The sequence below is a fragment of the Rhea pennata genome, chromosome 3 (genome assembly GCF_028389875.1).
Source record: "Rhea pennata isolate bPtePen1 chromosome 3, bPtePen1.pri, whole genome shotgun sequence".
Lineage (NCBI taxonomy): Eukaryota > Metazoa > Chordata > Aves > Rheiformes > Rheidae > Rhea > Rhea pennata.
In genome coordinates this window covers 20,474,290-20,499,410 of record NC_084665.1, presented here as the reverse complement: position 1 = coordinate 20,499,410, position 25,121 = coordinate 20,474,290, and the positions used below count along the sequence as shown (strand labels likewise).

Sequence of the window (25,121 nt, the reverse complement as noted above, 5' to 3'; positions counted from 1 at the left end):
GGATGCCTGTATGGTTCAGTAGAAGGGCTGGAACTGTCCACTACAGGGTCCTTGCACTTCAGCTAACACAGCAGCAAGTAGCAAAAGGATTTCATCTAGGTTAAACCTGCACTTGAGAATTAAGCCTTGTCCCAGTGAGGCCACTGGTCCACCACTGTTGTCAGACACAAGTCTCACTGAGAATCTCAGCAAGGGAGCAGCAAGAATCTCAGCTGCTGTCTTTCAAAGATTTGGTGTGGAGCTCTGCTCCTCCCTCAGCTCCCAGGAGACCCTGTTCCAGTAGTAAGCCATCTTTCTTGGATGAAGCAAGGGTTTGCTCCCAGGAGAAGAGGGGAGGAGGAGAACCCCATTAGCTCTGGTCTTAGCTAACAAGCAGCTGCTTGCTCTCCATTGGCATGTCTCTGTGGAGGCAGCAGCTAACACAGCCTTGGACTCAAAATGAGTGAACACGGCTTCCAGGAACACAGGAGGAAGAGATACACATACAGATGAGCTTTGGGATCAGAGCTCCGAAATTAGAAGTAGCTTACAGAACAGTCTGTCAGCTACAATTTGCCTCCAGTCCGAAAAAGCATAACAGATTTGATGCAATGGACTAATTCTAATTCTACACACTACTGAAGCAAGGGATATTCTAGTCTGGAGTTAGGGGTCCTGCAACTAAGCAGGAGGCAAATTAGGACAAACAAGACTGAACAACCAATTTGAACATAGCCCAAGCAGACCATTCACCTACACAAGTTGTTTGGGGAGACTCTACAAATATGTGACAGCCAGAAAACACAAAGGCAGTGGACTCCTGTGTGCCAGGTTCTGATAGGAAGAGCGCTGCACAGGCAAAGACTCTTCTTCTGCTGAGACTCCCTCATAAAAATCTGATCCTTTTTGCCCAAGCTCACTCCAGTCTGTTCCTGTACTAGTCTGATTTTCCTCATTCCTCTACTTCACACAGCATTCTGGGCATTACCAATCTTCTTCCAGCTGCCACCTCACAGCTCCTCATCCCCTTCCTTTGCCTAGATAATATTCTTAATTACCTCCTCATCCAAGCTTCTCTTTTTCCTTAATCTGCCTCTCCATTTCTGCCTTTGTAATCTTTTCAAATTGTAATCACATCCTCTCTGCTCTTCCCAGTCCAATTCCTTGAAATAATCTGTTCCTTCTCTTTCTCATATCTCATCTTTCACCTGCCTGCATAATAGGTTAAAAAAAAAAAATAAAAAAGTGTTGGACCTCAATACTGTTTTTGATGAGCTTAAATCTACAGAAAAATCCACTAAACTTTCAGATTTCAGTGCTGGACTTTTTTTAAATACAGGGACAGAAAAAAAGTAAGACTCTTCTTTAGTTTCATGCTTGGAAACACCTGAGCAGTTTTAATTAAATCTTAAGGAAGAAACATGAAAGACATCCATTACATAAAATTTTAGGTAAATGATTAGTGTTTGACATAATTTAGCAACTGTAAAGAAAGTCTCAAAATAAGGAATATTAGCTGTGATTGAGTAATTTCAACTAAAAACAGAGTTATGAGAAAGAAAGAATGTATGGTTCTCAGTATAATTTATTGGTAAAATGGCTATCTTATTAAATATAACTGGAAATCAAGTTTAAACATTTTCTCTTTTTTCACCCCCTACAGCTCCATAGCAGTTTCAGCCAGGTTTATGGCAATATCTGACAGGTTTTTTCATGGGTTTCCAGTCATGGAAGCCCATAGGAACAGAACAAGTAGTCTATTTCAGACACCAATTTTCTTATTAAAAGCCTGCTTTCCTTCCTTGATATCTAACCTTGATATCTTTACTGCCTTTTAAGACCTACTGCTTCTTGTTCCTCTCCCTTGGACAAATTATTCCCTTTCTTTCTGCAGTAGTGTTTCATATCTTGGAAGGCTCTTAAGACTCTCATTCCTCATTAGTCTTCCTTTCTTAGGGTAGTCAACGTGGATTTTCCTGATAAATTGTTTTATAGATTTCTATCTCAGTATCTCTGCTCAAGACTTGGTCCTCATACTCCTTGAAATAGTTGCTGCACACAGTATTAGAGCAAAAAGCTTCCAGAGCCAAGAATATCAGATATTTAAAGCAAAAGGAGAGCAGAATTTATATTATTAAGGAGAAGTATTAAAAAAAATAAAATTTATTTCCAATTCAAGTTTTCTTATGGCACTGTAGTCTCTCCTACTGGGCCATCATGTATTTTATATACCCTCTGTACTAAGCCAAATTAAAGTATTTATGTATCATGACAAGAAGATTAGATCTATATTATTGAATAGTGTCAAACAAACTTCACCACCTATTCATTTGTGAATTCTCTTGATAATTACAGTCATTATATTTAGTGAGGAAGTCTCATAAAAATGTCACATATAAAATTCTGAAACAGAAATCCACTTCTAGGTCATAAGACTTTTTCTGTTTACAGAAGTCTATTCTGCTTACCATACTGAAGTTAAATATAAAGCTACTCATTCTGTGACAAATGAGAGAAAAAGATTTACAGCTAATTTACTCTCCCCTAAACTCAAGGAGGTGCAAAGTGGCCAATCTCCCTACAGTTCCAAAGAGATGTCTATCTAAAGAAGGACAAGTGGCAACATTTCCTTTTCATTGCTGCTGGCAGAGGGCATGCTGTATTTTTTTCAAGGATTAAAAGAGAATAAAATCTGCACAGGCTGCCTTGAAACAGATGTGATCACTCAGCTCTTTTAAACTGCTCCTCCCTAAGCAGTTCAGTGAGTTCTTTCCCTCCCTGGGCAATCGTGGAGGCAATTACATGCAAGTGCTCCTTTCTAGCCTCACAACCTGTGAAGTTCCCCTCCTATAACACCTCCCTCTTTCAGGTTCTTCATTGCAATGTTCAGCAGGACTTAATCCTTCAAATCAAAATCAGTGCATCATTCCATAAGTGTGTTGAAACTTAAATGTAGCTACTCTTACCCACAGGTTCTATTCTCCACTTGAAAGCCTTTTCTAAACAAGGGTCAAGGACCCATTTTAATTTTCTAAGCGTTCAAAAGAGGCCAGAAGAATAAAAGGCTTCAGAAAGGACTGATCATTTAGGCCCTCAAAAATCAGTATCTTCTTTCTTGCCTCAACCTAGGCATAGAAAAGCAGCAGTGACATTGATTTTTTTTTTTTTGGTTCTGATACACAGAAAAAAATGATAGCTTTTTGTTCAATAGAACAGGGCATCCCTTAAAGACAGTTCTTCCAACTGTAAATATCTAGCTATAGAAGAAACAGAGAGCCTCCAGAATCTCTGATTACTACTAGAATTTATGATGAAAGGGCAATCAGTAGTATACAGAGAAGATACGTAATAATAATTCCATAAGGGTATGTTCTTGCAATAGCATAATCTCAATGTATTGTTACAGAATAAAAATGTACATTTGCAAAATATGACATACCGCATTTCCCATCATAGTGTAGGACTTTCCAGATCCAGTCTGTCCATATGCAAAAACACAAGCATTATAACCTTCAAAAGCAGATTTAAGCACATCTGTACCAAGATTTTTGAAAACCTAAAAATAAAATAAAATAAAACTTTTTGAAGACCATAAAGGTTTGGGGTGGGGGGGAGGGGAGGAGAGGGACAGGAAAGGTTGTCTCCAGTCCAGCATGTGAAGCTTTAAACAATAATAATGTTACACTAACACAGTATAAGCTATTAGCCTCAACCAGTGACATTTATTACAGGACAAAAATTAAATACTTCAAAAAATATTTACTACTATATTTAGTTTACAGTGGTGCCAAAATATATTTTCCACTTTCTCTTTCACAGATCTACTTGACATTTAGAAGCACACGCACACACACACACACACACACAAAAAACCTACTACCCTTCTATAGCAGTGGGAAACCATCCCCCAATTTTACATGTTCTGCAAATATCTGCCCCCTTCTCAGAAGGAAGTGTTTTCTTGATCCTTTCAGTATGTTTTGTATTTAACAGTTCTTTCCCCTCCTCCCGCTTGCTTAACCAACTGTAAGAAGAAGACGGCTCTTTATTTTCTCCCTAATTAGCTTTTACATAATTGTACATTTTAGTTTGATCTTTGCCAAATGTACGTAAAAGTGTTTTCCGTATAGCAGGTGACCCTCTCAGCTAGCCCCTTCTCTCTTACCCTGCACATTTACTTCTGTAACTGGAAATAGCCCATCTTCCTGGATAATCTATGTAGCTGAATAAGCATGACAGTTCTTCTCTGTTACAGCATCATTCCTTTTTAACATTTGTAATTCTGTAAAAGTCTATAGTGTAATTCTCTCAAGAGAAAAGTTCCCAATATACATTTCCTCTCAAATCTGACACTATTCATATTTTCTCTTGGGTCCTATTTTTCTGCCTACTTTTGGTCACATAACATAATACGTGGGTCTACTCTCACCTAAGTTCAGCTCTCACTACCAGTTTCCCTCACGGATTCCTAACCCTTCATCACCCTCAGCCCCCACTTCCTTCCACACCCTCACTAGCCTGTTGCCCAAGGAATAAGACTTAAGACAGCCTCTGTCTCAGTGGAAACATCAACATGGGTCTCCCAATCCAGACACGCTTCTCAAAAATATCTCAGAACTGCTTCACATAATTTGACCATCACTCCTCAGCGTACATGGTTTGAATTAATCAAGGTGTACAAGACATCAGTGGAGCCTGGCAGAAACACAGTACAGTCATGCCACTCCTCCCTTGCAGGAGTGCTAGGTAATTTTTTTTTTTTTTTTTTTTTTTTTTTTTAACATTAATGCTCAGTGCAAGCATACATTTAGAATATTTAATAACATCCTTCCCTCAAGCAAGGAAGTTAAAACAGTGTAATCAGTCATACCTCTCAAAGAGAAAGAGTATAAAGATCAGCCAAAGCATCATGATTTTCCTTTCTCTTGTCATTTGACAGCTGAATTCTTCCCAAGTACCTGCAGCTTTATTTTTTTTCCTCCTTTCACTTTTTCAGTATCTAACTTCTATCTCACTGTCTGGACCAAGTCTTTATGCACCATTGTTTTGACTGCAGCTTTTCTGAAATTCCCATCTGCATTTATGTCCTGTAGTCTCATCCAGGCCCCAGCTATAAATCCCCTAGGGTGTGCAGGCTGTCACAGCTGTCTTCCCACACAGTCCCAAACATGTAAAAAACGATTCCCCAAACATTTCTATCTACACTTCTTTCACTCACAGCACAAATCAAAACTCCTCATTGTTTTGCGAACAATAAATTTTGCTCAGACTGGGCTTTATGAAGATGTACATCAGAGTTCTCATCCACATCTTCCTAGAAAAACAGCATTAGTTTCATCTTTCTTGCTGCATCATGAAAAGAATAAGCTTTTTTTCCTGGTTCTACCATCCTGAAAACATTTTCAGTAGCTTTCTACTCTGTCCATACCAGTTCTAGCTGCTTTTAAATGAACCATATGTAATTTGACTTCCTTTATGCCTATTCCTTTCTAAATATTTGTGTAGACTTTGCAACATGACTTGGGGTAGTACATAGAACAGTCAACATGCAAAGTGATTATATATAATGTCCCTAACAATTACAATCAGTGATGTCTGCACATAGAAACTTAACATATCTTATTCTAATCCGTGTTTTATTAGGATGGGACTTCGTTAGTCACAAAAGATCAGTAAACTAAACAAAATTCTCCTCATTTCTGTTGAAGGTAATTTGCCACTCCTGCTCTAATTTTTGTGTATTAAAGCATGTTTTACATCTACAAAGCATATTTTACCTTAGTGGGACATGTAGTATTAGACAGACTTTATCATTTATCTACCTTTAAATGGGAAAATATAACAATCATAATCAAAGCATACTAGACATCTACATTACCAACATTCAAGAACAGTTTTATTTCACAGCAAGATGAATGCAAATGAAAGGCACCCCTCTTCTATGTGACTAGTGTAGAAAACTGGAAATTCTGCAGTAAGTTGATAAGAGCTAAACTACAAAGTCTTTTAATTAAATATGAAATGAATAATACAAGCAAAACAATAGCTTGTGCAGCATTTGCTTATAAATTCCGTTCCACTTTAAAATGCTTTCTGTTTCAGTATGCTGGACACATGATATTTAACACTACATTTGACATAAGGACAAAAGCATTTTTATGACTGAACAAGAGAAGTAGGGATTTTTGCCAGTCAGAACAAAGGAGGGAATCTGGGATTGTGAGGCATGCTGTAATAGCAGAATACTGAATGTGGGTATCTAAGTCTAGGATGTCAGCGTACTATTACTATAAACCATAAAGTTCACAGTCTAAAGAAAAAGTCTAAAAGTTTAAAGCCTGCTGCAGCTATCCTTATATTGACATTTTTTGCAGTGGACAAATTATATTGATCTTGCCTCAACCTGATCTACTCTGAAACAGAGGCAAAATGGCACCATTAAGGGAGAAACTATTTTTATCACTTACAGTACAGAAGTACGGAAACTAGATGATCTCCAGAGCTCCCTTCCAACCTTACCGATTCTATGATTCTATGAAAAGAGCAAAAAGGTCCAATGTTCAACTGAAAAAACTGAAAATACAAGGTCAGGAAGGGCTTATCTCTTCATCTAAACGATGCCTATGGTTCAAAGTTAGATTTATAGCTATGCAGAGATATCAGAGCATCAGAAGTAATGTGCATGTAGGTTGTGATCAGATTTTTTTTTTAAGAAATACTCTCCTTACATCTTTTAAGTTTTAGGTTGGTAACTCCTTATACAAATTTACAGTCCACAGCATCATGTTTTCTACTGTGAGTGTATAGGAAGAAAGGCAGTTTTGTCCTTCCTAAACCAAGAAAGAGTACTCAAGAGAGAAGAACCTGCCTTTAAGCAGGTTCATCAACGTCTAAGCTTTTCGCTCAGAAAAAGACTACATAAGAAGAATGTTCCTGTCTACATGAATTAAGGATGTATACTTGCTTCTCAAAAGTGTTTTTTTTTTTTTTAATCTACTCAAAAAACAAATCTAGTGCCTCCTCCCACAAAACAGCTCAGAGACATTTTATAACTTGACCTCACAAGACAAATCAAACAAGAGATCCAGAAAAAGGGCATTTACTCTGCTGTATAGGAAAACACAGCACTTAACAGTGTTAAGTAAATTAAAACAGAAAAAATAAAATTCAGACTCTTGTGCATCTAGGGAATTTCTAAATTACATAAGTACTTTAAATGGAAAGATGTTTCAAAGAATGCTTTCAGCCAAAGAAAAGGGGTAGAAAAGATCAATTATTAACATTTAGAAATCCTACCGTTTCTTGACACACAAAGCTGGGACTTTTACTATCTGCTGAGAAATATGAAAAATCATATGTAAATGTTTTCGTTCTTTCTCTTCCTGTGTCTCCAGTTCCACCCTCTGGTATCTATTAAAAAAAAAAAAAAATCTGGTACAATATATACTAAAGAATAACCATTCATAATGAAAATTTAACACAAGACAATACACAGTAAGAAAATCACAATGATAGGTTAACCAATTATTCCAAGAACAGTGAAAGAATTAGCAGTTGAGATACTCTTCAGAATTAAGGCACAGTCACACTAAAGAGCACAGCATTAATTTTGCTTTGAATTTTAGCTTGCTTATCCTAACACAACAGTGCATTTTTATCACAATACTTATGTTTAGTTAAATCAGTACTGTGTATGAAATACAGCTTATAAGGGATTATTCTGTATAATCAATAGGAGTCAGAGAGCTCTCTGCCCTGTGAATAGCATTTCAGTGCAGAGTAATAATTAAAATGGTCTTACAGGCCTGCTGCTTAAGGCTGGCATCATGCTCCAAGCCAAGAGAGTTAGCAATATGCCCTAGCAACATTCGACGCTATGTGAATCAGTTTAGACAAACCGTGTACTAAAATTACTTTTAATATATTTGCCAGTGGAAACTATCTTCACATCTATTTGTTGAGCATGATTTCTCTTGGTGAGAAAAATGTTAAATTATATCATCAAAATATTATATTAAGTTGTGGGTACTTTGGGTTTCGTTCATTTTTAGGAAACTTCCAGGAGACTGCCTTTACAGATGAACCGAGGGGTTAATAGCCACTGGGCACATCTCTCTCATCTATTTTAGTCTTTCACCTTCCATCTAAGTAATCACCTGAACAATAAACACCTCAGAAAAAACTAGAAGAGGCCACCTATAAAATAGTTTTCAGAAAACCAGGTTACAACCAGGATCAGTTTAACTTGTTTTCCCAAATAATTAATTCAACATTGTATAAGTATTTCAGAAACCAAGGGCTGTTCTCCATAGAGTACTGTAGCAAGCACCACTGTTTTGTCCAATCTTGTTTTGGCAGCTACTTGGTTAGAATTTCCTTTTTAATTTGTGCTTACTCACCTTTAAGTTTGTGATTGTTGTTTTATTTTTTTCCATTGAAATAATAAACTTTGCATTCAGGTCTTTCTCCCTGAAAGTAAAAGCAAAACCTGAGTATGTTAAAATATATCACAATTATTCACAGTTATATCTCTGTTCAATAAATTGCTTGCCACAGTCAATTAATCAGGTGAATCTATTTCTATTTCATTTTCATTTCATAATTTATTTCATTTTTCATTTTTATTTCAATGTTTATTTATTGTCATTGGAGATACTTGAAGTACCTGGACTTGCCTCCAAATGCAAATCCCTTCATCTAGAAATAGAGAAGCAGCTTGGGGAAACCTACTTCAGAAATCTGACTCTGCAAGTCAAACAAGTGTTTTGTTCTTAACTTGAAGTAGTTGGATCAAAAGTCCAAAGAGTCAAATTCCTGGCTCTAAAGAATTTTGAAACATATCATTATAAAACAAATCCCAACTTTTTACCACCATCTTGGTAGCAGCAGTCCCAATTTACTCAAATGTCTAGGTAAAAAGGATGAAAAACTCAAACCCTCAATCTTTTAAACACTACTAAAAGTGGGGTACACAACATATTTTTGAGTTGTAATGGATGGGAGTGCGGGAGAGAGCAGTTCTAACTATCAAGGGAGTGTTACATAGGGTTGCTGCTCCCTAGAATTTAACAGTTCCAAAGTCCGTTCCTGCAGTAGTCCATTATAGCGTTGCTAGAAAGTATTTTCATGCACACAGATCTATGTTTTATCAGTTATTTCTGACTGTTTTCAAAGTATCACAAGAAAATGTTACCTGAGCGCCTAAAACCAACATGCATCAGTCTGCTTGCTGCAGTAGAATTTCTTTATACAGCCATAAGTGTAATATGCATTTTATAACTACACTTGTTTTAAACAGGCTGCTCTTGAATGACAAGCTTGAGCATATCATTTCCTGTGTTATTAAAAACATACATATGAGAAAGAAAGAAAGAAAGAAAGCATTCATCAAATGCTAGTAGACACACTTCTTCCAAAACTAAAAAAAATCCTAAAAAAAAAAACCCTAAAAAAAAACCCTAAAAAAAAACCCTAAAAAAAAAAACCCTAAAAAAAAAACCCTAAAAAAAAAAAAAAAAAAATCTGCTAGGCCAACTGAAAAACTCGTACATTTGACTGGTACAAAGGAAAGCAGAGGACTTTAAAGAAAAAAATAAAAGAACTCTTTCATTATATTGCACAGTGTCTCAACAATTACTGAATAACTGCTTATGCCAACTTAAAAATGAAAAAGAGAAACTTCTCATTAATAGAAGATTTGGTTTCAGGCTTTTTAGTATGACATTTTCTTCCAACTGGTGCAGTGAACCACTTAATTCTTCTGCGTTCCTCAGCCAAATCTGACAAGTTACCCTTTGTTTACACTGAGTCTCCTGGTAGAAATTCTAAAGATCAAGACCCAACTTAAAATCTGAATTAATGAATAAAAATTAAGCAAATAAAAGTGCTTATTTAAATATCAACACATTAAGTTATTTTCTAAGCTAATAAAACACATAATTGTAATAATTACAACATTAATTATACGCCTGAATTTAGATCTATCATTGAATAAATGTTAGTGGCATGACTTTAGAGATGCCTTTTAGTCATTTCCATGTCATCCTCAGCATCTTTAACTAGGTCTATACTTAGAGACTGAAATACTAGAAGACAGATATGGGTGGTAATCAGGGAATGGAAAGTGGGAATTGTCAGTGGTACTTTTTAGTAGGAAATTGATTTTGACATAGCAGTAATGCAGCATATGCCTAGCTACCACTCACCTACTTCCTAAACTGTCTCTACCTGTCAGTAACTATTTGCTCAAGGAAGGCATTATCTTGCCTGCCCACTGAAATACAGTATAACTTATTATGAAAGTTTGTTTTAAATAATTTGTAGCCTGTTTCCACTACAAAGTTTGGAAGAATTCCAGGTGGGATGAAGTTCGGGCCAGAATCTTCTGTCTGGATTCCTTCATGCTTGAAGTGTACAAGGGGGAAAAATAAAATTGTATTTGTGTTCATTCCTGAACCTAACCAGCTTTCTATATTACAAATATTAAAACCATAGTAATAATAGAAAACAGATACAAAATGTTTAAAGTGTAATAACCTCAGATGAACCACACTTTTTAAGAAGCCTACAGTTATTAATCTTTGTGCTCAAACTGACAGTGAAATTACTAAATATTCTTAGGTTACAGAATAAGGATTCCAAATTCCCCCCAAAAGGCCTTGTAAAGCACAAGCTGAAAAAAGAGAAACAACAAACAGAATTACGCATTTTTGTAGGGGAGGATAGAGAGAAGACAAACTGAAAAAAAGGAGTACTATGGTCAATCAACAGTCCAACCTGAGGTAAGGGGCAAAAATTAACAAGAGAAAACATTTAAATCAAACACCAAAGTTTAATTGTAGTATGAAACAACTGAATATAATTTATGGTACACATGACTATTTGGACAGGGTCCCTTAGAAAATAATTGTTTGCGTAGTGACAACTGTTTCAAAACAATCTTTTTATGTAGTTCAGCAGTGGGCTGAACTCCTTTCAAAAAGTTTTGAAAGCAAGTTTTACCTTAATTAGAGGTTCAAGCTGTTAACAGCTGGATTTCAATTTCTGGACACCCTGCTGAGAACATTCAGGGCTAGAAGAATCTTATTCTAATCATCTGCTTTTGCAGCATCAATATAAAACATGGGCCATACCTCAATTTAGACACAAGTGTCAGTCATCAACCAAAGACACTCTGCCCCCACAAATTCCATTCCCTTCATTACAAAGCAGTGTAAAGGGACAGGCTGCCAAAAGCAATTCACAATTAATGCTTTGCAGATTTAAGATGACTTTCTTCCCTTGAAGCCCAATCTGCTCACAAACCAGTGCTTCAGCCCAGCCTTCAGGCTTTCCTCAGTGCTATTTCATACAGCATGAGGAGTTCCACGATTACAAGGAAATGAAACTTATAACTCATGATCCCTTGGCTCCTCATCAAATTATAAAATGATGTGGCATGGCATGCTCCTTGGCACAGGCAACAGGAAATACCTCAAAAAAATGTTAGTATTAACTCTCTACTTGTTATCTACTTACCTATTTGTTATGCTAGTCATCTAGCAGGGAAAAATCAGAAAAACTACTTCAAATAATAATGGCACTTTAGTTTAATATGAATAATATCACCACCAAGAAAGGCTTGTAGAGAACTAGTATGCATGTCTTATAATGGCATAGCACAAGAAATAGTTTACTTGGGCAAAGATTTAATAGTCCCTCTTCATTACAAGGGATATGCGGGGTTATGAAGAATTGCTGAAAATTGAAGACGACTCAGAAGCTGTACCAAAACACTGTAGCTTCATAGAAGAAACTGAAATATAGATATACCTAGGTCAGGTTTCTTTCCATGTCTTCTCCTTCTCTTACACTCCCTTGTCTGTTTGCAGGTCAAAGACCAGAACAGATTTTGCAACTCAATGGGCATCTAGTCCAAATTACACTACTGGCAGTCAAATGTTGATGGCATCTGCAGATTTTGAAGCAGAAAGCCACTTTCTGCTTTGTAACTTCCAGTTACATCCTTTCATTATGTCATTTACCCAATGCTCCACAAGACCTTTTAAAGGTCTTCCCACAGAGAGAAGGGAGTGGGACGTGCAAAAGCACTGTTTTTCAAACATACATGGACAGGAAAAGTTTTAGAAAATCACTATCATAACGAAGAAAAAATATCTATCTTATTTCCAAGTTCACCTTTAAGATCCTTCAACGGAGGAATAAGTTCTTTAAGTAGAGAAGGGCTTTTATTAATCTGTTCAGTATTACTCCGACACTAGAGCATTAACTACAGCTTATCCTGTTGGGACTCATACTATGTTTCCCATTAAATTCATTGCATGGTACTCAGTTGTGATGTTAGATGGATGACTTCCGGGAAGAAAATAGCAAGAACAATGTTTCAGGAAGTAGGAGAAAAAGCCAAAAAGGAAAAAAAAAATGCAATCAACAATTTTACTGAATACTTCAGCATGCTTCGAAGGCTGCAATGGCCAAGGACACAGTTACTACCTAAATGGCTTACTGGGCCTCTCTACATCAAAATGTAAAGAGAGTCTTTAAAATATGCTCTTGGAAATACGTTCAATTATAGACAACTAATTGAATGCCCATTAGAAGAGGATTTTGCTGAAAAGCAGGTGTATGATTTTGTTTTTCAACTACTCGAAAGAGTCTGAGCGCTTAGTTAAAGCAACTCAACCATACTCAATGGCTTTTCCTTTCAAAAAAAAAAAAAAGGCTTGTTTCTTCTTATATTTATCTTTTAGGCACACCATTATGAACTTCTAATTTTATCACTCCACTTGCTCACTACTCAAGTGTATTTTGGGTATCATAACGTGAATGTATGCTGGTTGCTTAATACCAGGAGAATTCAAGGTAGATTTAACTAAAAAACAAACTCAAAGTGTGTCACAAATAACTTGGCTGCTTCTTGAAGCTCAGTCATGCCCTAACTGCACACTGATATCTGACTAAATTACACAGACCAAGAACACTTTTCTTTGTTCGAGTAACTCTTAAAAGGGGAAGGTTCAATTCAACCAAATGCTTTAAAAAGTCAAACAAAAAATCCACTCAGCACGGAATTTTTGTTACTTTCTGTAACCACTGAAAAGTAAAGTAACTATTCCAACTATTGCTCTAAGCTGCTTGTAGGCAGTCAATGTGAAATAGCACAAATAGCACACAATTTCTTACTTTTTTTTTTTTTTTGCTATCCAGAGGTTTTTCTTTATTTTTAACTTATAAATGCTTACTAAATCATTTCTATAAACATTCATTTTAAAATATGTGAATATTAGAAAAAAAATCTAAGTTCAGCAAAAATGAAAAAATGAGTGGCTATATATGAAGCATCTTCATACCTATTTAGGTTATTTTTCCATAAACATCATCAATTCAAAAAGTCTCAATACACTGTCATCTGAGAATTAAAATCAAAATAGGTCACAAAATCTGATTTAATCCTGACATTTTGGGAATCTACCCTGAGTTGAATCACCTATACTAGACCTATACACCTATACACCTAGTATAGGTGATTTTACTCTATACAAAAACAATCACAGTTCTCTGCATAGCAGGGCAATAGCCCAACATATCCTTAGCTCACAGTAACCCAGTACTCTTGACTGATATAGCCTGAAAATCATAATTAAATCACTGAAACCACCTTTACACTGACACAGCTAAAAGTTAACAACTACATGTTCTGTATCAACTAGAATGAATAAAAACAGGTGTACTTTGCGTTATTTTCGAGGGTACATTCCTAGCTGGATTCTCTGAGCTGGTGAGGGCTGCAGTCACCCTCATCTGGGAGAGCTTTGCAGACTCACTTTTACCAACTTCTTATTTTCTCTAAACAACACAACTTATCTTTGAGACCTCTATTATGCTGTCAGATTTTGACAGCATCAGCCAACAGATTCAGAAGTTACGGGATGTGAACTGACTGACCGACCGTCAGGCTGCACAACTTCCTAAGATCACCTCCAGAAGCCAGAATAATAAACTTAAGAGAATACAGAAACAAGGAAAGTATTTTACATTTCAAGAAACAGAAATATCGCCTTAGTTTACACATTAGTGCACATGCACCTGTTCTTTTATGAAGGACAACCTAGATCAAATGCCTTTGGCCGTAATATTAAATTTTACCAACAATACTGGGAGGCAGTAGTTTAATCTACAGTAGTAAGGTTCTCACAGAATACGAATGCACAGGTGTCCTTGTGCTAAGTCATGTCAAATGAGACCTAGCTTTTCTGAGGAAGCTATGCACACTTGTGATAACACATACAGACTGTTCATTACATTAAATCATGCACCTGACATGCTTTCTAAAGTTTACTTCAAACAGCATTATAGGTAGATTTCACCTTGCAACAAGTCGGATCAAGTCTAGTGGGTATCTATGTAAGTAAATTTTTTAATCAGAAGCAACAGCTGTCTTAAAAAAAATATATAATGATTGTATCCACATATGCCACGGTCAAAAATCATATAATAACCTGAATAATATTTAAGCTCCAAGCAGCAAGCTATCTTGACTGTAACATCCTGCCTGCAGAGACAGTGTGACAGATCAGGCTCAGTGATGTTCTTAGCTATGCATGACTGAAAACTGGTAAGTGGCAAAACATCCTCAAGTGAAGCACCTTCTTACATGTTTCTGATATGAATCTTTAGAAAAATGTAGCAAAGGCTTTTTTTTTTCTCTCTTTTTTTAGCAAAAGTAAGGTAGAACACAACCGCAGGTGCAACCAAGTTGATTTGAAGGACATTCTGGAGTTCTGTTGTAATTGTTATGTAACCATGAAGTTTCTCTAGAACTCTTGGGGTTTAGTCCACATGATGTTTTGCTTTTAATGCTTTGTTTCTTCTGATTCAGTATTTTGTTATGCCTGCTATTCCAAGTCATAAAGACAGCATCTCCTTAACCTCCTGACAAAGATACAACAAAGCCTGATTCAAAGAAATCAAGTTGCTGCCCTGCAGTGTTCTTGTTTTCTTCAGTAGACCCCCCCCTTTTTTTTTTTTTTGGGGGGGGGAGGGGGATTTGAAGTATTTGAGAGTTGAACAGTAAGAATTTTTGCCCATCAGCAATTAAGATGTCTGCTGCCCTATATGCCCTACTTATGCTAGATATCCCTGAAAGACCCTCTTTCAGTAAATAAGTCTGGCTTTGTATTTATAGATAGTAGAAAATAAAGGACTTCTCTACTCAATTCAGTCAGCTGTTCTTACCAACAATACCTGCCTTTCACATACTCAGACTTCTGAGAAACTCTAGTTCAAGAACTCAGTTATGACAGCTCACTGTTAATCCCATTTATTTCAAAATTGGTTTTAATTTCAAATAAACAAAGACTAAGGAACTGACTCAGTGAGAAGACTCATATTTCTTCCCCCACATTTCATCAGGAAAGTTACAATATAGAGAGATCCATTATCCTTTTCTTTTCTGGTCTCAGGGAGTTCTCAACAAAAAGCAGAGTTTAAAAATACTTTATCATTCATCATTGTAGTGATGTAACACATAGAGGTAACTTGATAATACTGAAATAAACGAACTAGGAAATTCTACTCCAAAAATAGCTGAAGTACAAAATGCTTACGATTGTAAAGTTTGGGGGTTTAGAATTTGTAAATGATGCAAGTTTAACTATATGGCCCCATCTGCGCCCACGCTGCTATTTTGCTCCAGGCACACTGGCACTGGAAGGTCTTTGTTCTTCAATGCTATAGAGAAAAGAAATAGGGTAGCAATTGTGACAAACCTTGCATGCTTGAAAAGTTCTGAAGCATTTGCATTAAGAACTGAAAAGGTCAGGAAAACAAGCATATATAAACAGAGGATATATGTGGGCTTCCTGCTCTTTTATGGGTTTTGCAAGCTTCTCTGGTAGTTCCAGCCATTAACTCTTCAGTTCATTGGAGCACAATATTTTGCTTAAACACCTGAGAGCTTCTTCAACTGCAGTCAAATCAGCTCTAGTTTTGGCACTCACTGACAGCAAGATAAAGCTCTGCATTCGGGACTCTCCCTCTCTGATGCATCTGGTTTTATATATGAGAACGGCGAGATACAGTTTTAAAGACTGCATTCAACTTACTATGTGTCTTGTTTTAAAAACCCATGGAAAAAAAACAACCACAGAGGAAATCAGAAGTAGAATGGCAAATGCAGAAGTTACTTAAAAGTCATCTAGGTCTAGTCTTACCTTCCTATTCATACAAGATCATCTTCTATAATAACTTTCTTCAAAGGAATTAAGTCTTCATAACTGCCTGAGCTTTCATTCCTCTTGGGAGACCATTCCACAGCCTAAACCATCTCATTAAGCAATAACTCCTTAGATATAGCTTAAGCTGTTCCATTATCACCTTCATCCCATTACTCCCAAGATATTATGAAGGAGCCGTAACTAAATAACTAATTCCCCTTTTCAACATTTAAACTCTATAAATATTTCTAGATTTGCATCTTCTAATCTTTTCTGGCTCTCATTATATATAAAGTTAGTTCAGCTCTTTTTTTTTTTTTTTTTTGAATAAATGATTCCAATCATTTCTGTTGATCTTTTCCAACATAATTCAGATAATGAGGTTCTAAAAACTGAACTTAAAAAGATACTGATGTAGAGGCTCACTGCAGGAAGCACGGAAAGCAACTTCAGTCTTTGGCTGTGAGAAATACTTGCAAGTAAGAACCAAACTGTGATTATATCACATTCTTAAGTTCAAAGTCTTGGCTTCTAAACAAAAACTTCAAAGCTTAACAAGAGAGGAAAGGGTAGGGAAAGAGAAGAGGAGAAAAGTAAGCCACAAGCCATCAGTGTTCAGAAGACCATGTATTTTAACACAGATGAGGCACAGTGAAGAAACAGACCAGAGACTGCTGGCATTCCTTACTGCTTTTCACCTTTTAAGTTTCAGTTTGCTCCAGAATTGCAGAGATTTTCTATTATGGAAAAGTCTACAATCCAGCAAGTTTTTCTAGAATATCCTGATCTCTGGCATCTATTTTCTCAGCCAGCTCTCATCCTTGCTGTTGGCTCCTCTCTGAGATTAAATTCTCATGTTAGCAAAGCAAATTCTCACCAAACCATACTCATTAACCCAGTCAACCAACATTCCATTTTACTATCCCTTAGGAAACATATGACTAGACTGCTTGTTATTTAAACTCTTCAAGAGAGTGACTGTATTGTTTTACATTAGCAAAGTTCTCTTTCTATTGATGAGTAAAGTAACTTAGGGGGTTTTTTTTGCTCATCCATAGCTACCTCTTCTTCCATTCCTACATAACCAATGTTGAACTCTTCATTTACTACTATCCTTAAACAAAAAACTTTAAAACTGTCTCCTATATTACTGTATTGATCATAAGATTTCTGACACTTTTTGCTTATTCTTGCCAGCGCTAATCTAGACTTTTATTGCGTCCACTATGTTCTTCTCCAGTCTTTCTAAGTTTCTGTTAATGAATGCTCTGCTGAGAGCAAGATGTGATTTCTACTTCCATTCACCTTGTACAGAGCAGCAAAACCTTCAGTCTTTTCCTCAGTCTTCAAACGCTTGAAGCCTTATAACACAACATACTGCACCCCTTTCTCAAATATACACTCTCCTTAGATGACGTTTAAAGAAACTTCATGATACATACCACCTGTTTTTCCTAGCAAACACCATTAGTTCATTTGCACTTTTATTCCAGAACTATAGGCTGCAATGACAACAGTCACAAGCTATCATCACTAAGACTCCACTTTTATCATCTTCAAGGGCATTTTTATGTAATTACAAGTGTTTATGTCATTGTTGGTATCTGTACTTGAAGAACACACATTCTTGCCACTTTTAACAGGCAGAACCCTCCCTCGCACTGGTCAGATACCACCATACTCAGGCAGTCACACACGCGGTCTTTTCAGAGTAGGCCCCACCATTTTTCCTATCCGCGTCTCTTACAAAACCAAAACTACTTTTAATTTCATACCAAATGTCCTTTTAGTGTCAAATTTACATGGACCCACAAACTAAGTTCAGCGTCTACATCTTTAGGCACTGTTCCAAAACAACAGTGAAGTAGCATATTGATGAAAGTAATTACCTTTACATATGGATTACTTTTTTGGGGAAAGAAGTGTATCTGCTGTGAAAACTTTCCCAAAGGAGAAAAATCTGCTAGATTTTTCTGATCTACCTGATGGATTCAAGTGTTGGAAGTAAATACAGTAAGGAAAAAAACTGACTCATTCAGAACAATTAGTCTATCTGTCAACTTCACATCAAGTACTTTTTTATTGGACTCAGACTCATCTGTATATAAGGGAAGGGGCAAAACAGAGGTACACCAGGGCCTCAACTATTCTTATCTTTTCAACTTCTCTTTCTAGTAGAGAAATTGTATATAATTATAAATCAAATCTCAAGTATCATCATTAGAACAAAAATTCAGAGAGTTATCATAGGAAATTTTCTGTTTTTATCGGCAAGTTCATTTTAAAAAAAGACTCAGAAAAAACTCATGCACCAAAAACTCTGCGTGCTTCAGAGGAAGATATATTCCACTTTTATTGTCCTTGCTGGGAATCATTCTATCTTTTCTCACTCTGCCTGCTCTATACCAATGTTATATGCATACACACAAATTGTCAAAACATTCCATCTTTCATGAAAATGAAAAATACCCATACTACCACACATTTTAGACACAGCAATTTATTATGAGACACCAATTCATACCTCTCTTGCCTGCATTAGAAATTCCGTAATATTAGCTCTCCACATATTTCTTTTGCTTCCCTTCTCAATTTTAAAAAAGTAGGGAAAGTTAAGAATAACTAATAGTAGCAAGCTCCTAAGTAAACTACTTCTAAACATTAGGAGTGAAAATTAAGATTTCAGCTGCCTCGTACTGTCTTCTGTTTATCTCTCTCTGCTGATACAAAAACACTCTAGACACGTGTTTCTTGTAAATGAAACAGCTTGTTTTCTGTATCTGTCCCTTGCACTGCTATATTAAATTGAGCTGTTGAAAACTCTGCTATTGATACCACCGCTCAAATTGCACAAGCGGTTATTTTTAAAGATAACATAATGTTTCTCATAAACCTCCCAAGGGTTCTCAGACTTCGGTCCTGAAAGCAGAGGAGCTACATAGACTTACAAGCATAATTGAGAGGCATAAAAATGCAAAAATCAACAACGACATCCTTTTGTCTAATGAATAATCCAGAAATACATCCTACATGATTAAATTATCAGCATAGGCATGACTTTTGATCGAAACAAATCAGAGTTGCACAAAATCCCTTCCTAAGCAATAAAAAAAACATTTTCCATTTCTTAATAGTATCAAATACAAAAACAGTTAATCTTTGGATAGTAACTGTGAATGACTACATAACCATGTAGAGCACTATAGCCACTGGTGTGCGTTTCGGCCATCCCTATCAGTCAGTTTAGTTTAGAAAGTAAATCCAAGGAGTGTGCATGCAGTGTTAAAAAATGCTCATTTAAAATCAAATTGGAATTTCTGTTTCTTTAGATCAAAAATAAGGGCAGAGCTGTGGGAAAGTGTATATAGCTCATCTAAATAAATGCTTACAGCTGTTGAGACCTCTGGTTAAGCACATGGAACAAGAGTTTACTGCAGTGCAAACCCACATTCTGATGTCACCTGCATCTGCTTAAGGTACAGAAAGCATATGACCCTCATTTAGTTTGCTTAAATAGCTTAATTCAATAATTAGTCTATGCAAATGCAAGAAACAGATTTTAAAAAGGTTAAAGGGCAGAAATACGTTTTCCTCTATCACTTCATGAACTAAAAAAACCAAATAGATTAGACCTATCAAGTGTAAGTACTTGAGTAGTATAAAAACTAGTAGTATCAACATGATTCTTTTGGGTAATATTTCCTTTATTAAGCTTTTAAACAGTCTCTTATGTAGTCAGTACCTTCTAGATAATTTAACTGACAAAAAAATGTGCAAGGTGGCTTTCCTGAGCATTAATTGATTTCTAGCTTCCATGCAAAGAAAACAGTGTAAAATAGAAGCAAAAAGGGGATTGTTCCTTCATTGTTTCTCAAGACCCATATGCATATGAACAGATGCATATAACGCAATGTATTTACTTGAACAGTACATAACACAAAACAAAGACCAAGAACTAGCAGACCCAGACTAAATATTATCCCAAACACTTCAGAAGATAGTGTCCAGTAACCCACAGTCCAAAGAAATCTGCCCACTAAATGCACACAAGCACCTTAAAGTCTATAGTACTTCCCTATAACCTCACCTTTTTGTCCAGAAAACAGCTATCCTGACTAATGACAGAATCTTGATGAGAAACTCTGCATTTTGTGAAACTAGGTATGGGATCCTCCAGTCAAGTCCTCCAGATTATAAAACAGTAAATTAACATGTTTAACGACTGTTTCAGAAAATGAACCTTATAAATAAAAGAGCAATGGCCAAACCCATTAATTCACCAAAATAAGATACATCAGCTATCCAATTTAAGGTCCTCTAGATTTCTACTCCAGCAAGAAAACCTAATTTTCTGCTGACAGGTTTGCAGTCGTTTTACAGAAACATTAGTATGGTAAGCACAAACTAAAAGGCTGTCTTTGCAATTCTGTATTGAATTAGCAAAAGCAGAGAATAGATGGGAGACTCACCAAGTAACTAAACTTTCTAAGCTCACACTTCTAATTGGTTTCAAAGAAGTAACTGCAAAGTCATTAGGCAGAAACTGCATTACATTATCTAGAGATACAGTCAAAAAAAAACTGGCAGAAGTGATACAATATGAAAAGTTAATTATTTTTAGAAAACGGTCAAAGGCTTTGACGATGGCATTGAAACAAATTCCTTCCTGGTCAAGGCAAAGAAAGAGGCTACAGAAACTAAAACACAGCAGGAAAAATAAAACAAAACAAAACAAAACAAAACAAAACAAAAAATCCTCATTTTATCAAAGTTTGTCATCTAATCACTGGAATAGCAAGCTATCCTAAAACAACACCTCCCTCTCTCCCTGTCACAAGACTCATTCCAAGACACATGTTCATGACCTATTACACAGCTAATGGTGTTATGACAGCACACAGTGCAACTCCTCCATAACACAAGAGTCTTACCAACAACCATTCATTAACTGTCTTCTCTAATTAAAAATGACTCATGAAATAAGCTGCATTTTGCAACTAAGCTCAAAACAAACCAAAGCAAATTTACAACAAAAAAGAAATTAAACTTAACTCCACATAGCACCATATGAAAGATTTTGGAAGTAAGTGTTGGAGAATGAACACGCACTTGGGAAGTTCCTTTGAGTTGATGGAAAATCCCGTATTTTATAAAATACTGCAGTGCCGACTGCAACAATCCATAAAGGGAAAGGCAACATAACTTAGGAGAAGACAGGCATGAAGGACAATAATATAAGCAAAAGATGATTCCTGTTCCTGGCTTATGGTTCACAATACCTTCACTATTGCAATGGAAAAAATTATTGGATCCTCTAAGATTTAGGATCTCAATTTTACAATATCTTGAAGAACAGCACCTATAGCAGCCACAATACCACATCAGCTCAGTACTGGCTGAAGGAGAAGAGCACCACTGGCTGAAAAACGCTTTCAGCACCGCTACTGATTTGCCAAAGCAGTCTGAGATACTCAGTGGCACACCAAACAGCCACTGTGTATCTAAACACCAAGACTAAAGTCTCCTGTCACTGAATCAAGTTTTCTGATACACGTTTTATGGACCCCACCCTACGAACAGCAATGTTTTAACAGCTTTAACTGGAACGCTCTTCACAGTTTGTTTATTCCGTCAGTTAAAAACTTCGTAATTTCTAGAATAAATTTTTTTCACAGACCATTCACAGCTACTCTGAACACTGTGTTAAGGATGACTTTCTTGGCTCACTGCTTTGACCACATCAGCCCTCTGTCTGCCCCGCTCTTAGCTCTTCCTTTTCTATCATATCACATATTGTTTTCTTCATTTTTCTAGGTATGCTCTGAATTAGCCCTGTTCAAGCTATCCTTTCACATGCAAACAGACAGTAGGTCCAGCAACAGTCTGTAATATCCTTTTGCTACAATACTTGAAGATTTCTGCGCACACTTTATCATTTGGTATTTCCACTGCTTATCACAAATACCACTCCTTTTCTATTCTGCAATATGCTTTTCATTTCCCCATCCTTTCTGTCTCTTAGCATATTACGGTTCTAGTCTACAAATGAAACCCTCACATGCTACCAAAACAATAAAAATGACAAATCTTAATAATAAAGTCCTCTACTGCTTGTTGTTAGAATTTCTTAAAGGGAAAGTGAAGTGCATAGACAGAAAAAATTTTAAACTTAGTACGAATTGTATGTTAATTGGATGAGGGGTGAAGGGAAGCAAGCCTGCCAACCCTGAACTAATCACTCAGCTCCATCAAATGGCCTAAAGAAAGCTACCTGAAACTTGCTAATCTGCAATACTTTCCATCTTCCAATCTGCATGAACTTTCTCTTCGTAAGCTTTCTTTCCCCCCATTGAAGAGAGATGTACAGATTTTTCAAAACTTCATGATTTGATTTTTAACAGCTATCTGAAACAGACCAAATGAAAGAAATAATAAGAGCCTGATTGTCCATTTACACTTTTAAACCACTCTTTCTTTTAATTGGCTATACTATTCCAGACCAAGAAAACAAAAACAAGCCTTGCCAGTAGGGTTTGGTGAATTTACTACAAATGACTCTTAAATTACATCATTAAAAATGAATACTGTGCATACTGCACATTTATTTTACGAGAAAAAAATAGTGTTTATTTCCCAGACACACCTCAAGAAGCAGATGATAAACTCTTATCAACACAGTAAATGGGCCAGGCAGTATTTATTTAATGTCAGGTTGAAGTAGCCTATTAATAACCTTTACCATAATGGCTCCTCTGCAAAAGCTGGTGTTACAATTGAACTAGGCAACTAAAACCATCTTGTAAGTAGGCAGGATAGTTTCAGATGAGATGAACAGGTAGATTTCTTTATATTTCAGGATCCTGATTACATATTCTTGACAGCTCCTTGTCCCTCGATTGTTTCTTATCTGCATCAAAGCAAACTTTCTCTAATTATAAAAAGATCATACAAACCAGTACTTAAGATCATGACAGGCCAAAGTTTCCTTGAAAGGCCCCACATCTTTTGAGCACAATGGGAGACTATTTCCCAGATTGCCAAAGAGGTGAAGGATTCACCACCAATCGCTTCCAAAGAAGCTGCTGCAAAGTAGAATTATTTTGCTGCATGCCGAGAAACCCTCCAAAGCCTCAGGCAGAGGCTCACAGCCGGTACAGTGCGAGGTGTCTGGTCACCTGCGAGTTTTTCACAGCTTCCGGAGGGGGCAGGGGCCCCGGGCGCTGCGTTGCTCCCGCCGCAGGCGCCGCGGTTGCGCTTGCGGTTTCGCCGAGGCGGCGGGGCCAGAGAGGGCAGAGAAGCCGAGGCGGCTGCAGGCGGCCCGAGAACCGCGGCAGCACCCGCGCCGGGCCCGCGGAGCGCAGCGCAGCGCAGCGCCACTCACCTGCGGTTCATGGGCCTCACTCGCACCGCCACCTTCACGGACGCCATGGCTCATCCCCGCCGGGCCGCTCGGCTCGGCTCGGCTCGGCCCCGCACCTGCCGCCGCCGCCGGCCCGGCCCGGCCCGGCCCAGCCCTCGCCCGCGACCCCGCGCCCGCCGCAGCTTAGGCCATGTCGCTATGGCGACCGCGCCAAGCCCCCCGCAACGGCCTTCCCCGCGGGGCTGCTATGGGGGCGCGGCAGGGACAAACCACGGCGGAAGGCGTTGCTCCTCCCCGCCGCTCGCGGCGCCGCCTTCGGCCTGCGCGGGGCGGCGGGGCCGGAGAAGGAGGAGGAGGAAGAAGGCGGGCAGTAAGCGCTGGCCGGGAGCCTGGAGGTGCTCGGTGAGCTTGTAGTCTAAATCAGCACAAGTATACCAAGAAATATATATATACTGTAAACACACATACATATATAAAAAATGTTAAGTTCTGAAAATAATCCCTTTTGCATCTTGTAACACAGCCCACCTTTTAGTTAATTTAAATTGCTGGTTAATGCAGCACTGATAACACGCATTTAAAGGAGATCCTCGCAGTTCCTAACCTATAATGCCTTGTGGACTTCCCAGAGCAATGTAGTCAGACCAAGGGCAAACGCAAGCGTTGCTGTCTCAGTGAAGAAAGGGAAAAATTTCCAGCTCTAGTAGGAGCTAGAAGAGGTTAAGCAACGGGTACTGCAACAAAATCATAATAATCTTTATATAGATAATATAGTTAACTTTTTTTTTTTCCCACAGTTGTGCCAGAACTCTCCCAAAATAAATCAGCGATGACTCCAGTATTTGCACACAGCAGTAAAGAGCTGTGCATAGCTTAGAGAAAAAGACAAAAAAAAAAGAAAGTGTAAATGGAAGTATATTTTGCTTGGAAGTGTCCTGTAGGTTCTAGGTTTGCAGGAAAGGCTCTGGGTGCCCAGGAGCTTCTCAGCAAGCAGAAAGACCTGGGCACATTTTGGCACAAGAAACTCAAGCGCGAGAGCCAGCTGGTGCAACTGTCCTGTTCAGGGTACAGTCTGAACCACGGGGGATGTGGAGGACGTCTCCCCCCAGCAGGATGCAGACACTGCAGGCAGTGTCTCTTGTGAAGACCTGCCAGAAAACTGGGAAGCATCAGGATGCACTAGCCTGGAAAGGCAAAATCATTCAGCCATAACACCACAATTTTTAATGGCTTACTCAATATTCAAAAAAATTTGCCTGGTGATTTCTTTCTTCTGGAGGGTGTACAGTTGTGCTAGGTATCCTCAGAAATTCACTTGGAGCGTTATCAAGCATTTCAGCTACACTGAATGTATTCTAGCTATGCAATCTAGTTCTCTCTGCATTTTCAGATCTGTAGAATAATCACAGAATGGCTGAGGTTGGAAGGGACCTCTGGAGATCATCTAATCTAACCCCCCTGCTCAAGCATGGTCACCTCGAGCACGTTGCACAGGGTTGTGTCCAGGCGTGTTTTGAATATCTCCAGAGAAGGAGACTCCACAACCTCTCTGGGCAACCTGTGCCAGT

At 37.7% G+C, this 25,121-nt stretch overlaps 1 protein-coding gene across 8 annotated transcripts in view; it reads right to left on the bottom strand.

The window, feature by feature from the left end:
• Window positions 1-23,684, bottom strand: part of KIF16B (kinesin family member 16B) — a 146,627-nt gene extending 122,943 nt beyond the window's left edge. For 7 of the 8 annotated variants that reach the window (XM_062571746.1, XM_062571751.1, XM_062571752.1 and 4 more), the window contains exons 1-4: window positions 23,575-23,684; window positions 8,379-8,448; window positions 7,276-7,389; window positions 3,419-3,535 (exon numbers count right to left, since the gene is read on the bottom strand). In XM_062571746.1, the coding sequence (XP_062427730.1) occupies window positions 3,419-3,535; window positions 7,276-7,389; window positions 8,379-8,448; window positions 23,575-23,621 (348 nt within the window). In that variant the 5' untranslated portion in view covers window positions 23,622-23,684. Of the gene's footprint in view, window positions 1-3,418; window positions 3,536-7,275; window positions 7,390-8,378; window positions 8,468-23,574 lie in introns of all 8 variants that reach the window. The other variant, XM_062571750.1, reaches the window with a different exon arrangement.
• Between the last annotated feature and the right edge of the window lie 1,437 nt (window positions 23,685-25,121).